Genomic DNA, 20,000 nt, shown 5'->3' with positions numbered 1-20,000 from the left:
GTTACATCTCAAAAGGCATTAGCACCTGTCTTTTTGTGTTGTCTTTCTTTCTTTTTTATTCTCTCTCTCTCTCTCTCTCTCTCTCTCTCTCTCTCTCTCTCTCTCTCTCTCTCTCTCTCTCTCTCTCTCTCTCTCTCTCTCTCTCTCTCTCTCTCTCTCTCTCTCTCTCCATACATACATACACATATATATATATATATATATATATATATATATATATATATATATATACATACATATACATATACATATACATATATATATATCATGGGCATTGCATAGATAAATCATTTATTTTTCTATCACTCTATATATGTTTGTTATTGATTTCTTATGTAGTGATTTTGCGTCTGTCCTTTGCGATGGTATCAGGTAGCGTAAGGTAGGGGAGGGTATGGGGACATGGAGGGGCAGGATGGGAAGGGGAAGGGGGGGAGGAGAGGGAAGGCCTACAAGCCTCGAAGGAAGATAATATATGTCTCGGTGTTTACTCGAAGGTGTCAGAAATGTGATGTATTGTTCAGGGACGGCGATTAGGGTCACGCCGCGGTCTCGAACTTCACCCGAGAACTCCCGCGAAGTTTTTCGTGTTTGAGTTAACGCGTTTGACCTTCTTGGGTTGACGGGCGATGTCTCGGTGATTTGCGAGTGGCTGAGCCGGGGCGGGGGTGGGGTGGGGTGGGGGGGGTATGGCTCCTTCGTTTGGCTGTGCAAGACGCCGTTTGGTGGTAGTGTTGTTTTTATTGTTTTTTTCTGTTTGCTTGTTTTTCTTGTTCTTCCTTTTTCCCTTTCTTTCTCTCTCTCTCTCTCTCTCTCTCTCTCTCTCTCTCTCTCTCTCTCTCTCTCTCTCTCTCTCTCTCTCTCTCTCTCTCTCTCTCTCTCTCCCACTCACTCTTTCTCTCTTTCTCTCATACTCTCTCTCTTTCTACTTTTCTCTCTCTCTCTCTCTCTCTCTCTCTCTCTCTCTCTCTCTCTCTCTCTCTCTCTCTCCTCTCTCTCTCTCTCTCCTCTCTCTCTCTCTCTCCTCCTCTCTCTCTCAATCCTCTCCTCTCTCCCTCTCTCCTCTCCTCTCTCTCATTCTCATCTCTCCCTGTACTCCGCTCTCTCTCTCCTTCTCATTCTCTCGCATGAAAATCCCTAGGTAAAGTCTCCCTCCCTCCCCTGACAGCGGGCAAATGAGAAGGAAAAGATACCGAAAAAGTCCAAGATTTTCATCAATCCAGAAGAATATGTATGATAAAAAAAAAATGGCTTCTGTGTGTCAGTCTCCTTCCGATAACAGCGGCAAATAGAAGGAAAAGATTCATGAAAAAGTGCCATGAATTATCATCAATCCAGAAGACTATGTATGATAAAAAGAAAAATTTCTTTCATGTGCATTGCATTAATCGTTGTTAGTTGTGCGCGGGTAAGGAGGTAGTTGCAACCTGAATGTTCGAACGTGAGGAACATACTACTTATCCTCTCTCGTCACTTTGCAAAACCACGGAATTCAACCGAAGGATCACTCTGTCGGAAGGTCTCCGCTCCCTCTCCTCCTCTTTAGCGCCCTCTCCTGCGATCTTTCCCGGCTTTTTTTCGACCCTCTGTCTTTCATAAATCTCATCGCTCTCTTTTGTGTGCCGGTAAGGAGAACGTGCAACCTAATGTTTTCGACGAGAGGAACATCTCCGTTAATACTGTGTCTGAAGGGCCTCCCTCATCTCATGGGCATTGCATTCGTGTTGTGTGCGGTAAGGAGACGTGCAACCTGAATGTTCGAACGTGGAGGAACAGAACAACCGTTAATCTCTCATTGCATTCGTGTTGTGTGCGGTAAGGAGACGTGCAACCTGAATGTTCGAACGTGAGGAACATACACCGTTAATCCTCCTCCCTCCCTTCATCCTCTCCCTCTCATCGGCCGTCTCTACCTCTCTCTCCTCTCCTCTCTCTCTACTCTCCCCTCTCTCTTTCTCTCTCTCCTCTTCCTCTTTTCCCTCACTCTAACAACCTCTCTCTCTCATTCTCTCTTCTATCCTCCTACTCCCGTTCCCTCCCTCTACACTCTGCCTCCCTTCCTCCCTTCTACCCTCTCCATCCACCCCTCACCCTCCCTCCAGTGAATACCTTTTCCTTCGAGAATGACACCAGGTTCCCACGGGGGAGTAGGTTCGCCTTGGGTGTTTACCGCTAGGAAGCAGGAAATGACATACGCCGAGGTGGATTTTCAGGAGGGAGTCGCCGCGCGGGGAAGGATGGTGGAGGGATGTGATCATAGGTGTGGCTCCGACTGCGTGCCTGCGTGTTGGGGGAGGGAACTGGGGAGACGGAGGTAGGGGGGGGGCTTTTATTCTATTTTATTTATTTGTATATTTATTTATTTTTGTTCTATTTTTTGTGGGTTTGTGGGTGGGTTAGGTAGATGTGTCATGGTTGTGTGTGTATGCGTTTTCGTGTGAGTACGTAAGTGCACGCATGTGTATTTGTATGTCTGTGTGCATTATATGCGTTCTTGGTGTGTTCGTGTGCATTTCAAGAGATAGGGAAGAAAACCAACACTAAAAATTAAATCAACAAATAAATAGGCGGAAGAAAGAGAAAAGATACCACCGTAAGAGAAGCAGAAGAGGAGCGGCGTAGAAGGACGAGGATAGCAGGGACAGCAGCCAAGTGTAGATAGCGGTAGTGACTGTCAGAATGAAGGGTAGTCTTAGGGTGCCAAGGGTGAGTGTGCTGGGGGGGAGTGGTGTGATGTGCTTGGGTGGTGGTGAAGTCTGTAGTGGGGGTAGCTAAGTGTGGTGCTGTGCTGCGTGTTGATTTGTTGCTGCTTGCTTGCTTGATTTGTGGTGCTGCTGGTCCTGAGGGTGGAGGTGCATCGACTGCTTTGCTTTGCCGGTTGCTTTGGTGGTGCTTGCTAGTGGCTTGACGTTGTGCTGGTGTGTAGGTGTGTGCTGGTGTGCCTTGCAGCTAGGGTTCCAGGGGGGGGGTGGGAAAGGGGGGGGGAGGGGAGATAGACAGACTGTAAGGACGTGGGGATTGCATGCCACGCGTGCACTCACCACATCAAACACGCGGTTTAGCAGAGACACAAACAAAACGGAAATAGGATATGTGTTCTTATTCGCTCTCGGGAAGGGATATTTAAAATAGAGTTAGGGGGGGAGGGGCAGGAGGCGGGAGTAAGCCGCGAAGGGATGCTTGGGCGGAGTTGAAGTAGAAGCCGGGAGTTGGCGGCAAGGAGCGGACGGACACTCGACAAGACGAGACAGGGAACAGCAAGGAGGTGCATGTCCATTCAACTTGAACTCGATAGCATTAATGGACTCACTTCCACTCGTATCGCGGGGATTTATTTTCGTCTCGAGGCTTCCTTTGTAGGGACGTCGAGTGTGAACTCTAGTGCGAGCGATACGATAGGCTGGAGGAGGAAGGGCAGACCAGGGCTAGGGCAAGGGATAGGGCTAGGGCTAAGGCTAGGGCTAAGGTCCTGGCTAGGCAAAGGATAGGGCTAGACGCTAGTGAAGAGTAGGGGCTCGAGAGCAAGGGGAAGGGCACAGCGCAAGACAGTGTAAGGCAAAAGGGCTGAGGCTGGGTTAGGGCCAACAAGGCACCAAGGGCTAAGCGAAGGGCAGGTAGCACGGGAACGTGGCTCTAAGGCAGGGGGCCGGAAGGGAAAGGGCTAAGGCAAGGGCAGCAGTGCAAGGGCCAGGGCTAAGGCAGGGCCAGGGGGCAGGGAAAGGGCTAAGGCTAGGGCTAGGCTAGGTCAGGGGCAACAAAGGGCTAAGGACATGGGCACAAAAAAGAAAAAAGGAACGAAGGCTAGAGCAAAGGGCTAGAGCTTAGGGTAGCGCTAGCTAGAAGCCCAAGGGCTTAGGGCTAGAAGGGTAGGTCTCAGGACTTTAATGGAAAAGGACAGGGCAAACAAACAAAGGCTAGAGGCCATAGGCTAGGATAGGCACTAAGGGATTATAGAGGCAAGAGAGAGGCACCAAGCAGAAGCAAGGGCCTAGGGTTACCTTCCCGTGCTCTTTCCTCCCACCGTTTGTCACGAAGAGAGGATGAGGAAAGACTGTCATTTGTCAAGCGGAGAGTTGTTCAATTGTGGGGGGGGGGGGGGGGGGGGGGGGGGGGCACAACCAAGGGAGGGGGGCAGGCACCCTTGGGGGGGGAGGGGGGGGGGGGGGGGGGGGGGGGACCCAGGGGCGGGGTGGGGGCAACAGTGGGGTGGGCACACACAGGGAGGGGGGGCGGGGTGGGGCGGGGGCGTGGCAGGGGCGGGGGGGTGGGGCAGGGGCGGGCAGGGGGGGCACACGGGGGGGGGGGCAGGGGGGGGGGCACACAGGCCACAGGGGGACAACAGGGGGGGGAGGGGCAGGCAGGCGGGGGAGGGGGGGCAGGGGGGGGGGCACAGGCAGGGGGGGCTAGGGGGCCAAGGGCAGAGGCTAAGGCTAGGGCTTGAGGCTAGGGCTAGGGCTAGGGCTAAGACTAGGGCTAGAGCTAGGGCTAGAGCTAGGGCTAGAGCTAGGGCAAGGGCAGAGCAAGTGCTAAGGCAAGGGCTGAGGCTAGGGCTAGGGCAAGGCAAGGGCTAAGGCAAGGGCAGGGAAAGGGCTAAGGCAAGGGCAGGGAAAGGGCTAAGGCAAGGGCAGGGCAAGGCAAGGGCTAAGGCAAGGGCAGGGCAGGGAAAGGGCTAAGGCTAGGGCTAAGTCAGGGCAAGAGCTAGGGCATGGGCAAGGGCTAGGGCAAGGGCTAGGTCTAAGGCTAGGGCAAGGTCAGGGCAAAGGCTAGGCCATAGGCTAGGACTAAGGCTAGAGCAAGAGCAGAGCAAGGGCTAGGTCTACCTTCCCCGTGCTCTTTCCTCCCCGTGTCACGAAGAGGAAGACTGTCATTTGTCAAGCGGACTTGTTCAATTGATGGGGGGGGGGGGGCACACATTCTCCTTCTCTTCCTCACCTCTTCTTTCCTCTCCAACAACAATGGTGGAGAGAAAACAACAGCAATCATCATCGGACGGAGAGATTATGAACCAGATCTATATATAGCCCAATTTCCCATACCGTCTGTCTTTGCTATGCTACGTGACCAAAGCCGTGAAAGTATGGTATATATATTAGGCCTATTTCCAATACAGCATTGTAAGCCGTCTGCTGTTGCTAATGCTTGCTACCTACGTCACGTGATCAAAGCCGTGAAAGTATGAGCGCCAAAGATGTTACCGATCATGTACACAACATCTGTAAACGTAGTCATTACGCATGTAGCGCCTCCCATTTAATTCAATAGGTCTCGCGTCGCCTTGCCCTCCAGCGCGTCACGAAGGGCAATGAAGCGTGAGAGCGCAGGCCCACCGTATGGGTAAACGGGATTGCCACTGTCTCTCCGCCATTAATCCTCGTGGCGGCCGATTCCGCTCTAGGTTATTTACGACGCGGCGCCGCTCCGCTCTTCGGGTTGGCGCTGGCGACGGGCGGGGGGGAGGGGGGGGACGGGTTCTGTGGGCGGGTTGGGTGTGGGTGGGTGGTGCGGCCGCGGGTTATGTGGCGATAGAAGGAGGACCTGCTGACCGCTCTTGATGGAGAGGAGGGATTGCCAAGCGGGTGTCCTCGCTCTTCCGTTCTTCTCTCTTCCCTCTCTTTTTTTTTCTCTCTCTATCCACTTTTTATTTTTCTTCTTCCGTTTCTTTCGTTCTATCTCAAAATGAAACTGTTTCAGGAGCATCTCAACCCCCCGCCTCTCTCTCTCTCTCTCTCTCTCTCTCTCTCTCTCTCTCTCTCTCTCTCTCTCTCTCTCTCTCTCTCTCTCTCTCTCCCTCTCTCTCTCTCTCTCACTGAGTATGAACATACGAAAATCTGTTCCTCTGTTTTTATATCACCATCCATCTACCTGTCTACTTTATCGATCGATCTACCTCCTTATCCATCCATCTATCGCTGTCCACACTGTAATCGATCTATATTCCCTCCTCGATTTTAATGTCACTTCATTGTTATTGTAGGTGTCCAAACTCATTTTTTTCCTATTTTTTATATCAACAACTTTATTCAGATGAAATTCATGTATTAATAATTTCATTCAGATATTTTTTTTATTGGTTGTTTTATTCAGATAATTATGTATCAATTATTTTATTCAGGTAGTTTTGTATTAATGACTTATTCGATATTTTGAAAGATTATGTTTGGCAAGAAAAGTGTCCTACTTAAGGGCGGGATGTGCTGCCTGATCACCGGGCGTGCAATTACTCCCAACGGTAATGTCTAAGGTGATTTAATCCTCCGTACATTAGACTCCAAAGTGATCTAATCCTCCATTATTTATAGAAACAGACACACATCATCGTCGAGGCATTAGATAGAGTGCGCGAATGCTTCGCCCAAATTATATCTGATGACTGTCATTAGTCCGGTCTCGCTGTCATGGAGGTAACGGATGTGTGATTTAGAAAGTTTATAGTCTATTGGTGTAGGAATACGTCTGAATTAAACTAGAAGGGAAGAGATGGGGAAGAGGGGAGGGGAGTCGGAGGGAGGGAGAAGAAAGAAGGACAGGGAAAGAAAGAAGGAGCGAGAAAGGGAGAGAACCGAATACGGCAGCGAAAACGAGAGCGAGGCAGCACGCAAAGAAAGCACCTTGTCCCCCCGTCGATGCATGGGAATGGTAGCTATCCAAGACAAAAACAAAACGAAAACCTCCATTGTCAGACAGTTCTCTTTTATGCGCACCTCGACCGCATCCAAAACGCAACAATGCAATCCGCCGCGCCGTGACGTGGACGACCCATAGAGTATTACCCAAGTCAAGGCCACTGGGCGAGCGCGCTGTCCCCTTTGCATACATAAGCCTCGCAAAGGACACGATAACACGGAGTCTGGCGTGTAGTGAGATGACCTTGGATTTCGTCTCCTTCTCTCTCGACGGAGGAACAATAGGAGGATCTTTATCGAGGGCGGAGCATGCGTGGCGGACACCCTCGCCTTGCTTCCTGCCTTGCGTGTCGGTGGGTTGTGTATGCGGCGGGGGCTGTGCGAGGGAGGTCAGAAATGTGGGTTGGTCTGTCCTTCTTGAACTTCCCGAGACGCGGTCTCATGTTCGGCCTTTTTCCCTATCTTGATTTCCATTCTGCTTTCTTATCACATTTTTCGTAGTTTACTTCTGTTCTGTTCGCATTCGCTTCTCCTCCCTTTGCTCCACCCCTTCCCCCTTGTCCTCCCTTTACTCCCCTCTCCCTCGCCCCCCTTCCAGCCCCCCCGATCCCGCTCTAAGAGAAAGAGGGGCCAGCCGGCCTGTCACGCAGGACGGCCGCGTCGGGGTTATAACTCACCGCAATCACAATGTAGATCACGGGTCACCCGCGGTGCCTCCTCGACTCGACGCCCAATCCGAGGTGACCCCGTCCACCCGCCCACGCAAACCCTCTTACTCTTCATCTATTCCCATTGCCTGTATAGCCGCCCACGCCCACCCAAACACCTTCCCGCCCACTCCTCAAACCCGGTCCGCGCTGCACGATGCCACTTTCGTTGTCCGGGATTCTAGCCGAGGACCGCTCGATCTTACCTTATATTCTCAGTCCAACATCACATCCCAAGGCAGCGCTGCAGCAAGCAGTACTGAAGCATGTACTTTTCTCCTCTTCCTTCTTGCCCTCTCTCCTTCTCCGCTCTTCCCTCTCCTACCTCTACCCTTTTCTCCTCCCTGTACTTATTCGCTTCTTTCTTCTTCTTTTTCCTTCCTTCTCGTCCCTTTTTTACCTTATCTTCCCTCTCTCCCTTCCCCTCCCGCTCCCTCGACACCCTTCTACCCCTTCTCCTCCCTCTACCCTTTTCCTTCCTTCTCTCCCTTCACATCCCTCTCCCTCTCCCGTTTTCCCTCCCCCTTAACCTCCTCCTCTCCCTCTTCCCTTCCCTCTCCCCCATTCCTTCCCTCCTCCTTCTCCTCCCAGCTTCCTTTAGCCCTCCCTCTCCTTCTTCCCTTCCCTCCTACTGTGCGCAGGTCGCCGTGCCCCCCGCCGTCGCCCCCCACCCCCCAAGCACCATCCACCCACGCCACCCACTGGGGGCGCCCGACCACCCAGGCGAACAAAGAGGGTGGTTCGCCCAAGCTAGAGGTCCTGCAAGAGATGGCGGTCGTGCGGGAGATAAAGCCAGCATCCTCTGCCTCTGATCTTGGACCGAAGGAGTATCGAAGGAGGCTGGGGGGATGCGAGGGGGATAGGGGATGGTGGAAGGAGGGGGAGGAGGGGGGGAGGCGTGTAAATCAATGTGATTAAGCGCTTAATTAAAGGGTGACTTTTATGTTCACATTTGTCTCTGTTGAAGGTGATTGCGTGCGCTTTGTCTGTCTTTCTCTATCTCTATCTGTTTTTTATTTCTCTCAAGTCGGATAAGAAGTCTTAGTTGGTACTCATTAAGCGGATGGATAAAGGCCCAAGGAATATCTTTTTGATGTTGGACTATATTAAAAAGAAATATGTTTAACATGAATAAAATTGACGTATTTTTTTTATTTGCTAATGTTAAGTTATTTAGGTAAGTGGTGAAACGAGATCTTTACCAAACTCTGTATAAGTATGCATGTATATGTATGCGTATATATCTATACACACACTTTCTTGTAATTATGTATATATGTAGAATTGGTTTAACAAGTTTCATATTCGATCATAATAAACTTTTGCAGGATCTTCTCTCCTGGCAACTGTCTTACTTTCATTTAATGCATCTAATTATGTAATCTTAAGGATTTAGATTAAACAATCTCTCTTTGGCTACCTGTTTGTCTGTAGGTCTCTCTCTCTCTCTCTCTCTCTCTCTCTCTCTCTCTCTCTCTCTCTCTCTCTCTCTCTCTCTCTCTCTCTCTCTCTCTCTCTCTTCTCCTCCTCTCTCTCTCTCTCTCTCTCTCTCTCTCTCTCTCTCTCTCTCTCTCTCTCTCTCTCTCTCTCTCCCTCTCTCCCTCTCTCCCTCTCTCCCTGTCCCTTTCCCTCTCTCCCCCTCTCCCTCCCCCTCGCTCTCCCTTTCCCTCTTTCTCTCTCATTAAAAAGACAAAGTAGTGTGTAGTGATGGGTACTTAATAACGGCATCGGTTGAGGTTCTTAACTAACACATTTCCTCCATGTCTTCCCTCTGTTGCAGATCATCCCGGGCACGCCCAATCGCCCTCGCGCCCACACCATGGTACGGCACCGACTCTTTCTCTCACTAATAGCATGCTTGACCTGCACTTGTTGCACCTAACTGCATGGTTTTCCTCCGAGTAGAAGGACGAGCCAGTTGGCTTGCCCCCCCCCCCTTTTTTTTTCTTGTTTCGTAGCGTCTTGTGGTGATGAGGGTACATCATTTTGTATGTAATGTGTGGAAGAAGCATATATATATATATAGATATAGATATTTATATATATATATATATATATCTGTAGATATATATATAAATGTGTATATACACATATATATATATATATATATATATATATATATATATATATATATATATATATATATATATATATATATATACATGAATATATATAATCTATATATATGTATATATATACATACATATATAGATGCACACACACACACACACACACACACACACACACACACACACACACACACACACACACACACACACACACACACACACACACACACACACACACACACACACACACACACACACACACACACACACACACACACACACACACACACACACACACACACACACATGCATACATACAAACAAACAAATACAGTGTGTGTATGTATGTGTGTGTGTGTGTGTGTGTGTGTGTGTGTGTGTGTGTGTGTGTGTGTGTGTGTGTGTGTGTGTGTGTGCGTGCGTGCGTGTGCGTGTGTGTGTTCATATGTACATCCTGATAACATAGGCAGTGGTTTTTAAACTCGCGCGAGATAGATCGCTCCAGTCCGAGATGTCTGCCCTGACAGCGAAGACTGGTTCGCGAGATGACTCATTGAGATATCAATATGAAGTCTCCCACTGAGTAAGGAGGAGGAGGGAGACCTCGGCTCTGCGAGGGCGGAGCTGATTGTTTAAGAGCCACTGTATTATGCAACAGAATATTTCACTGCATGGATAATCGTTTTGCCGACATATTAGGTGACCAGGTAGATGGAATTGATTTCAGCACTGCTTTGTGTGTTTAGAATGCACTGTTTTACCTCATGTTTTTATGTGTTTGAATGCTTTGCTTTATATTACCTTTCAGATTAAGCATATTTTGTGTGTTGTCATTTATCATAAATGTTTTCGGGAATGTATTTCACCAGTAAATCCACTGGAAATAACATCAGGTCACATAAAAATATGAATTTTATCGCTTGGTCAGTTTACGGTTGTTATTCTGCAAATGACATTCATTAGCTGAATATTTATGGCATGCGGTGTCATGACCAATGCACTTTTGATGACTCCAGCCAGCACAATTTCGATAAAATGTGATATTAAATTTGAGACGTCGGTCATAATTACCGTTGCTATTAGTGGTGTTATTTTACTGTTACAATGACACTGATGTGAGCTGTAGTTTACAACTATATCAAATAGATGGTTGTGTTTCAATAACTTGTCCACGATGCATCAGCGTGTAAAAAAACAACAGGACACACTATCCCTAGAAGGAGCCGGACTCATTCCAATGCTACAGACGAAGGATCTTGAGACTATCTTTGGCTCTTGAAAGGCATTCGGGTCCTCCTTCGAAATGGGTTTCCTGGGCCATTTATTTCCTGTCGTCGAGAAAGGTAGGCTATTGGGCGGGAGGCGCGTGTTGGCGGAAATTGGTTTTCGCTTCAATCTTGACTCGTCTCTTTGATTGTGTTGCTTTTGCGTTGCTTAAATGGTTGCAGTTGGTGTTTTGTTGATGTGTATGTGTTATGCAATTTTCCCTTCTGCTCTGCATGTATGATTATTTTTATTCATTCGTGTATTTATGTATATGCATATATTTCTTTTTTTTAAGGGATGAAAGCACTTTAAAGTCTTTCTTAATTGCATGCATGAACTCTTGAGTTATTCTCGGCGAAGAAAAGAAAACGATATCTGACACATCTACGAGGTGATTTACGACGCTCTTACGGTAAAGTCCCTCAAGCACGGCGTGTCCGGTCGCGCTCGCGTTCCGGACTCGTTGTGAACACAGCGTACCGTACAGTGTGATCAGCGGTCAGCCTGTCACTAAGCAGTAGCCTCGTAGTCACACTCACATCTTGGGAGGTTAGTCTCATTATGTAGGTCTCGCTTTAGTTGTCCGAAGAGAGAAGTGGCATGTCGATGACTCAAAATTAAGAAATGATCGTCGTATAATGAAGTGGAGACACGTACGTAAATGTTTCACGGCGTCGAAGACTCTTAGCACAGCAAGGCGAGAGACTCTTAATCATCACAACGCACAGGTGGTTATCACCCACAGCGTAACCTCAATGCTCGGAAACATCTAACATATATCCCACATTAAAAAAGAAAAGAAAAAAAGAGACAACGTACTTGAACTTTCCGATTAATTATATCAGCCACACACGCGAGTTCCGATCCACGGAACCCAGCGCTGTTTGATTAGCAGGTCGTTCCTCGCGTTGCCGTCGCATGTCGTTCATGACATGCGACCGTTCTGCCGCCGCTCGTCTTGGCTCTGAATCACGAATGGCGTGAAATAACGCTATGGCCGGTAATTAGATGAACACCTTTTTTTTTTTCTTCTTCTTCTTCTTCTTCTTCTCCCAGCTTGTCGTTCCGAGATGACTAACGGTTTTGTTGCATTAAATGAATCGTTGAAGTAACTTAATGAACAAAAGGTGACCCGTTTCTGCTTGGCGTAGGATATAACTGTTCTTTTAAATAAGGGATAAGAACACGCCCAAAATTCGGCTTGAGGGTATTAGGAGGAGGAAAGACTGCCAAATTTGGAAGAATATATATCTTGAAACATATAATCAACAGCATGCAGTAGGGAAGGCAATCACGAAACAAAATATTCTTATCAATACTTTTCCAATTTTAGGAAAAAGGCCTTTAGAGCCACGAGTTCCTTTCGAGGAAGAGACACGATCCTTCTTGCGGGTGGTAATGAAGATGCTCCGAGAAAGATCCTCTGGCACTAATTAGAGTGGATAATTGCCGCATAGAATGTGGCTCGGTATGCGTTGTGGGGGTTATTTACAGGGGTCACTGGCACTGAGAAGGAGAGGGAGAAAGAGAGAGGAATAGGAAGACAGAGAGAGAGAGAGAGAGAGAGAGAGAGAGAGAGAGAGAGAGAGAGAGAGAGAGAGAGAGAGAGAGAGAGAGAGAGAGAGAGAAAGAGAGAGAGAGAGAAGTAGACGGAGATAGAAAGGAAGAGAAAGAAAAATAGAAAAAGGAAGCGAGACAAAGATTGAACAAGAAAAAAAGCGAACAAAGACGAAAGAAAAGACAAAGACTAGACCAACGACAGATAGAGACTGAGCTCGAACAACTATGGGCGTGGACGAGGAAATAGAGATAAGAAAGAGACATTAGGGAGAAAAGCTTAGAGCCGAAGGATAATCCAATGGCCGACAGAGAATTAAATGGCTTTTAAATGGTCTCGACGGTGTGTGTGTGTGTGTGTGTGTGTGTGTGTGTGTGTGTGTGTGTGTGTGTGTGTGTGTGTGTGTGTGTGTGTGTGTGTGTGTGTGTGTGTGTGTGTGTACGTACCTGCGTCAGCATGTGTACTTGTGTGTGGGTGTATCTATGAGAGTGTGCACGTTTCCGTATGTGTGTGTCTGAGTGTGTCCGCCTGCGTGTGGGCGCCCCAGACAACGAAGGAGCCGTAGTCCCGTAGGCGAGGTGTCGGTCGATGTAGTGGTGTCACGGGGGTGATTGAGTGGTGACAAGCGAGGGGGTGTTGGCAGGGCGGCGACGAAGGGCAGGCCCGGACGCCATTGTTTACCTCGTATTGTTATGATACTCAACACCGGCATGGGAGGCCAGCGCGCACTCACCGGGGATTTATGGCTCACGGATAACCTGTCGTTGGTCCGTGTCTTTATTTTGAATCTGGAGGGCGCCATGTTGAGAGAGAAAAAAAAGTAAAGTGGTGGTGAAGTATTAGTCTATGGAATTGAATATTCATTATCGTTGAGAATTAGAATGTTATGTACTGCCTTAATGAAGATGATTGTGGTGTGTTTATAGGTCCGGGTGGTAATGATTGCACGTTGATAAGAATGATGTCGTGTCTCCTTCCGTGTCAATATCAATATTGCATAAAACAGCATGCTTAATAGCGTTATAGATGAGATATAACAAAAGACAAAGTCGTCCTCTATAACACTGTCGTCCATGCAAGGAAACATGCACGCGTTGTCTGCTACGACGAACGCATGACGACGAACCCGGGAAATAACGGCTTGCAATGACGGGTCAGCCAACGGTGCTTCTAAGGACGGATACATTGCAGATTGCAGCCTGATTACTCCGAGATTGTGGAGTGATTTGGTGTTGCAGCGGGACGTTGTTTTCCTGCAGCGTTAATTCTTTCTTTCTTTTTTATCTAAGGCGTGAAGGAATTTTTTTGTGGTTTGCCTTTTTTTTTCTCTGTATTTCTTTATTTATTGTTATCATCATTATTTATTATTGTCTTAGGGAGGGAGCGATAGGAAATATTTTATAAAATAGGATTCACATGTGGAGATTACTTGCTAAGGTTGCGTTGAAGTTTCCTATAGTAAAGTGTCTCGAATTGGCTAAAACTTCCCAACTTAAAACAACATCAAAAACATTATGATTGATAGATGCATTTCCTATTATGGGTAATATTTGATAGAAATAAGTGAATGAAACCGCATTATCTCATTTTATTACCATTATTATTTTTTTCGCATTTTTTTGCTTGCGTCATGATGGCAGGTTCATATTATGTAACATAACTCGCGGTCGTATCAATCAAATTTTATTGGAAATTACACGGATAATTATTATCATCACAACTTCTTACACATGTAGCTCATTTTATCTTTTTTTTTCATAGTAGTCGAACCCATAAATATATTTTATTTTTATCATTTCAACTGTTACCCAGTATTACAACCTTCCTTGTGATTATTCTCATTAATGTCCGTTATGTTTCAAAGTTTTACATTTATTCAACTTTATTATTATTCAATTGAGAGAGAAAAAAAAAGTCAAAATCTGATAGAATTGACATCTGCTGCTGTTGAGCTTGCAATGTTTAGTTTTGCCTTTGACATTTGGGAGCCAAGCGGATGGGTTATATGTCCCGAAGATTATCCGATTTCTCTTTCTCTCTCTTCCTCTCTCCTATTCTCAATCGCAGTCTCTCTGTCTCTTTCTCATTTTTATCTCTCTCTCTCTCTTTCTTCTCTCTCTCTCTCTCTCTCTCTCTCTCCCTCTCTCTCTCTCTCTCTCTCTCTCTCCCTCTCTCTCTCTCCCTCTCTCTCTCTCTCTCTCTCTCTCTCTCTCTCTCCTCTCTCTCTCTCTCCTCTCTTTCTCTCTCTCTCTCTCTCTCTCTCTCTCTCTCTCTCTCTCTCTCTCTCTCCTTCTCCTCTCTCCTCTCTCCCTCTCTCTCTCTCCTCTCCTCTCTCTCCCTCTCTCTCTCTCTCTCTCTCTCTCTCTCTCTCTCTCTCTCTCTCTCTCTCTCTCTCTCTCTCTCTCTCTCTCTCTCTCTCTCTCTCTCTCTTTCGCTCTCGCTCTCTCTCTTTCTCTCTCTCGCTTTCCCTCCCTTCCTCCCTCCCTCTCCCCCTCCCTCTCTCTCTCCTATCATTTTATTTAGACGGCGTGAAAAAAGATTCATTACCTTCACACTCCTTTATATCCCATGAAGATTCAGCTTTCTTTTTTTTACTTCGTGTTGAGAAGCCATTGCATTTCACTGATGTTAATCTTGCAATACTTATTATTTTGCTGTTGCTTTTGTTATTAGATGTGTTGTCATTATTAATAGTTTAGTTTGTTCATTATTAATTTACTTTTATCATTACTAAATTATAAGCACTGCTATCAGTACCAGTTATCCTCTACGACTATGCAATTGCATGTTCTCTGATTAAAGAGTTTCGTAAAAAGGAATGAACATGAAGTATTTTATCGTATTGCAATATCATTTATAGAAGACAGTATTTTATGTTACATAAACAAGAATTTTGCCTGTAATAGATAAGATTGCAAGGCCTTTCTTATTTAATCATAGTTCCTATACCTATTCATGTGTACACACTTTTCAAAGTCAAACTCCGCCACCTACTACCGCTATTAGTCCCCCCCCCCTCCACCCCCACACCACTAGTAGTCCTGCATCTGGAACTACTACCGCTTGTCCCCGTTCACATCAGCCATTGATTAAAATCATGTATTTATTGATGGCGTTTCTCCCCATACTTTCTACGAGCACGAAGCCTCCCGTACGCACACCCGTGGCCCCTTCCTCGCCCAATCATAGTGTACCCCGAAGGCCCAGGGCTCTCCGGCAAGGAGGGTCTCTGCCGCTTTCTAGAAGAGGGCTGAGCTTTTAGATGCAAACGAGGATATGTTTTATTGATATTTAGGCTTTTTGTTTTGATTTCTTGTTGTTTGTTTTTGGATTTGTTTTTTGTTTTGTTGTTGGTTTGTTTGTGTTGGTTTTCTGGTGAGTTGGTGTTGTTTGTTTGTCGTGTGTTTGATGTTTGAGAGTGGGAGCGATAGAGAGAGAGAGAGAGAGAGAGAGAGAGAGAGAGAGAGAGAGAGAGAGAGAGAGAGAGAGAGAGAGAGAGAGAGAGAGAGAGAGAGAGAGAGAAAGAAAGAGAGGGGGAGGTAGGGAGGGAGGGAGGGAGGGAGAAGGAAGAAGATTGAAAGACCCTGGTGATAGATGGATTTTAGAAGACAGGGATAGAGTGAAAAAGAGATAAGGATTGATAAATAGAGTGGCAGAGAGAAAGTGAGGGAAATATTATTAAAAAAAGAGGAATGCGGAGAGAGGAGGCACATGGGAAGGGCGGGAGGAAGTGGAGGCAGGAGGGCGGACGGGCGGGCGGGCGGGCTGTGTGTTTGTGTGTGTGTGTGTGTGTGTCCGGGACGGGCCTCTACCCCTTCATGCGTTATTCATGAAATTTCTCTGCATGCAATTATGAGTGAGAGACATCTATTGCGGCTTTAAGTTATTGTCTCCGCCGCATTGTTTAGAGGCGTAGTAACGGTGGGACGAGACCGTAAAACGAAGCTAAAACTTGAGTTTATAGTCCTGCGGCATGGCGGGGGAGGGAGGGGAGGGTAGGGGGGGGATAGGGCGCATAGACTCTCACGCCCGCCACTCCGCCGTGCCAGGGCGCTGATGACCAGCAGGTGCTCCGGAAATCAGGAGGATCGGCTAGGCACTGGCTGTCATGCGAGGTCCTACATGTCATGCAGGCACATGGGAATATGGATGGTATTGATTGCTGATGTTCATGATTTTCATATTCTCCTGAGGTAGTGTTGATAACTATGATAATGTGATGTGAATATTACTATTGATGTTTTGATCAAATTAATTATTTATGTTTTTTTCTTAGTCTTCTTGCTCTTGTTAATATTGTTGTCGTTGTTATCATCATTGTGGGTAGTTGTGCTAATGAAATAATTGACAAAAGAAAGAGTTGGTGCTGTAAATTTCTCACGCCCGAGCCAACTAGGCAGATGCAGGTTCTTATGACAGCCTCGTCTGAATAAACATACAAATGGCTAACGAGGCAACATCCGCCAAGCAAGATGTAGGAACCGCAAGTGTGTGTGTGTGTGTGTGTGTGTGTGTGTGCGTGCGTGTGTGTGTGCGTGCGTGCGTGTGTTTGTCCATGCTTGTGTGTGATTGTCTTTCCATTTTTTATCTTGTCGCTTAGCAATCAGGGCGGTGACGAAAGGCGCACGGACGCCGGGAGAACAACGTGCCGATCAAATACCCACGAGTCACGGCGGGCATCTTGTCGCGGATCGAAACGGTACTCATCTACGGGTTTAGTGCGCGTTAGCGAGAATGCGCGGACGAGGGTGCTTGCGAGCGTGTGTGTGAGGGAATGAATTAGTGGGCAAGTGTGTGTGTGTGTGTGTGTGTGTGTGTGTGTGTGTGTGTGTGTGTGTGTGTGTGTGTGTGTGTGTGTGTGTGTGTGTGTGTGTGTGTGTGTGTGTGTGTGCGCAAGGGAGGAAAGAGAGTTGGGGAAGGCGAGAGCGAGAGATTGAGAGAGAGAGAAAAAGAGAGAGAGAGAGAGAGAGAGAGAGAGAGAGAGAGAGAGAGAGAGAGAGAGAGAGAGAGAGAGAGAGAGAGAGAGAGAGAGAGAGAGAGAGAGAACCAGAGAGAGAGAAAAAGAAAGAAAGAGAAAGAACCAGAGAGAAAGAACAATCAACCAAAATGAGTCTTTAAGGAAGGGGCAACCATTTTTCACCCACTTCTTCCGTTCTCATATTTTACGGTTCCTAAATGGTAAGCTAGCAGGCCCCAACCCAGAACTTCCCTTACACGCTTCTTGCCTAGGTTATTTACCCTATACTCTTTACTAGAAATATGAAACGAGAAATGTTATGAACTATTATTAGAAACGATTATTACTTTGTAACGTCATATACAAGTAGTGTTCTTTATGGCATATTGTCGAAGAAAGTATGAATGGGCTTGAAAGATTTCGAAAGCTCGCATGGCGGCGCGATTAAATATGTATTTCTGATGCAGATTTTCGATCGAAATGTTCAATATTCATGTCTTTCTTTTCTCGGATAGAACCTACTTCCATTCACGTCTCCTTCGTCATCTCACCCTAACGTATCTACTTTCCCTTCTCATTCTTTCAACTCATGTCTACACCTCATTCGTCGCTTCAGGATGTGTATGTGTATTTCTCTACTCATTCATTTTTTTTTCTCTCTCTCTTTCTTCTCTCTCTCTCTCTTTCTCTTTCTTTCTCTTTCTCTTTCTCTCTCTTTCTCCATCTGCTCTCTCTCTCTCTCTCTCTCTCTCTTTCTTCTCTCTCTCTCTCTTTCTCTTTCTTTCTCTTTCTCTTTCTCTCTCTTTCTCCATCTCCATCTGCTCTCTCTCTCTCTCTCTCTCTCTCTCTCTCTCTCTCTCTCTCTCTTTTTCTCTTTCTTTCTCTCTATATATATATATATATATATATATATATATATATATATATATATATATTATATATATATATATCCTCCCTCCCTCCCTCCCTCCCTCAATCTCTCGCTCTCGCCTTCCCCCACTCTCCTTCCTCTCTTCTCCCCCCTTCTCCCCCCCTTCCCCCACTTTCTTCTTCCCCCATCCGGCCGAGGCAATAAATTCCTCGCTCTGGAAATATTCGCGCGCATAATTTTTCTATTATTCAGCTACTCATCACTTACTCATTAATATCTGCTCACCTTACGCCCTCTCGGTAAACACGTTACGTCGCTCAGCGCCAGCATGTATGGGAGAAACGCGCGTGCAGTGTGTGTGTGTGTGTGTGTGTGTGTGTGTGTGTGTGTGTGTGTGTGTGTGTATGTATGTATGTATGTGTGTGTTCATTTTGGCACTAGGGCCGTAATGCTGCGATTCTTTCTTGATTTTTAGTTTCTTGTTATTCTCTCTCTCTCTCTCTCTCTCTCTCTCTCTCTCTCTCTCTCTCTCTCTCTCTCTCTCTCTCTCTCTCTCTCTCTCTCTCTCTCTCTCTCTCTCTCTCTCTCTCTCCCTCCCTCCCTCCCTCTTCCTCTTCCTCTCCCTCTCCCTCTCCCTCTCCCTCTTCTTCTCCTTCTCCCTCCCTCCCTTCCCCCTTTCCTCCCTCCCACTCCCTCTCTTCTATTCTCTTCCTATCTTCGCATTTCAGTCGCCGTTGAACTGGGATGCTCATTTGAGTTCTGATTAATTAGTTATTAGGTACGTGATTTACGAGCCCAAGGTTCAGAAACTCTTTTTTTTCTAAAATGGTTTCCCGTCTTTGTTTGCCCCCCGTTTTCTTTTTCTCGTTTGACGGTACTGTTTTTCATTTATCATTTCCTAAATTATCCTTGTGTTCATGATGGAGGAAATACTCTTTTTCACAGCTAGTGTTTATACGCCATTTAGATCATACGTTACACTAGCTGACTGCTTCCCGTCTAACAAAATGAAATGAAAGAATGATTAGTTCGCGTAAAGGCAATCAAGTGCAATGTTTGGGTTAGAAATCTGTGCGTTGAGGGTTGTTAGGGGGTCTAATTGTCTCATTAGGACCAATATTCAAATGTTTACAAACCCTTGAAACACTTAAAGGAGGGTTGGAGGGTTGGGGGATCGGGGTTATGGCATGAGTTTTAGTAGCTTGGGTTACTTTTTTCGTTTCTCTGTCTATCTCTCACTCGTCTTGTCTCTGTTTCTGTCTGTCTGTCTCACGCTTCCGCCTCTCTGTCTCTCTCTCTCTCTCTCTCTCTCTCTCTCTCTCTCTCTCTCTCTCTCTCTCTCTCTCTCTCTCTCTCTCTCTCTCTCTCTCTCTCTCTCTCTCCTCTCTTGTCTCTCTCTCTCTCTCTCTCTCTCTCTCTCTCTCTCTCTCTCTCTCTCTCTCTCTCTCTCTCTCTCCCTCTCCCTCTCTCTCTCTCTTTCTCGCTGTCTCTCTCTCCCTCCCTCCCTCCTTCCTTTCCCACTAAACCTCCCTCACTATCCCCCCCTCCCCCCATTGTCTCGAGAGAGCGCCAACACTGTTTCTCTTATCATTAGCCGAGGGTTCCTGCTGCCGGACCTGATTATGTATATTATATTCAGACCGACGTTATCTCGGCCCGGGATCTTTTTTGTGATTAAAGGGCCAGGTGAACAAAGGAAAACACGTCGCGGAAGACGAGGGGAGAACAGGATGTAAGGGGTCGCCTGCTTTACGTCTTCTATGGATGTTTTACAGGCCGCCAGATGAATCATGGCTGGTTTACGGGCCGCGAGATGCGCTGATTAATTATCTGAATGTGTCGGCGTGGTTTATGTGTGTCTACGTTTATGTTTGTATGTGTATCTATATAGTATCTGATTCACTGTATTTCTATATCTGTTTCACTGTCTATCTATATATCTAATTATA

The 20,000-nt window shown here is 46.7% G+C and overlaps 1 protein-coding gene across 4 annotated transcripts in view; it reads left to right on the top strand.

Moving 5' to 3' along the window:
- The window catches only part of LOC122267849 (uncharacterized), a 413,856-nt gene that overhangs the window by 159,991 nt on the left and 233,865 nt on the right, over positions 1–20,000 (top strand). For 3 of the 4 annotated variants that reach the window (XM_086555729.1, XM_086555727.1, XM_086555730.1), the window contains exon 4: positions 9,111–9,152. The exons of the other annotated variant lie outside the window; for it this stretch is intronic. In XM_086555729.1, coding sequence (XP_086411855.1) covers positions 9,111–9,152 — 42 coding nt within the window. The remainder of the gene's footprint in view (positions 1–9,110; positions 9,153–20,000) is intronic. 4 annotated transcript variants of the gene reach the window in all.

Source organism: Penaeus japonicus, unplaced genomic scaffold, assembly GCF_977035675.1.
Source record: "Penaeus japonicus unplaced genomic scaffold, GWHDUDI00000001_assembly GWHDUDI00000031, whole genome shotgun sequence".
In the NCBI taxonomy this organism is placed as follows: Eukaryota; Metazoa; Arthropoda; class Malacostraca; order Decapoda; family Penaeidae; genus Penaeus; species Penaeus japonicus.
The sequence above is the reverse complement of the archived record's forward strand: the minus strand, read 5'-3'. Positions and strand labels throughout refer to the sequence as shown.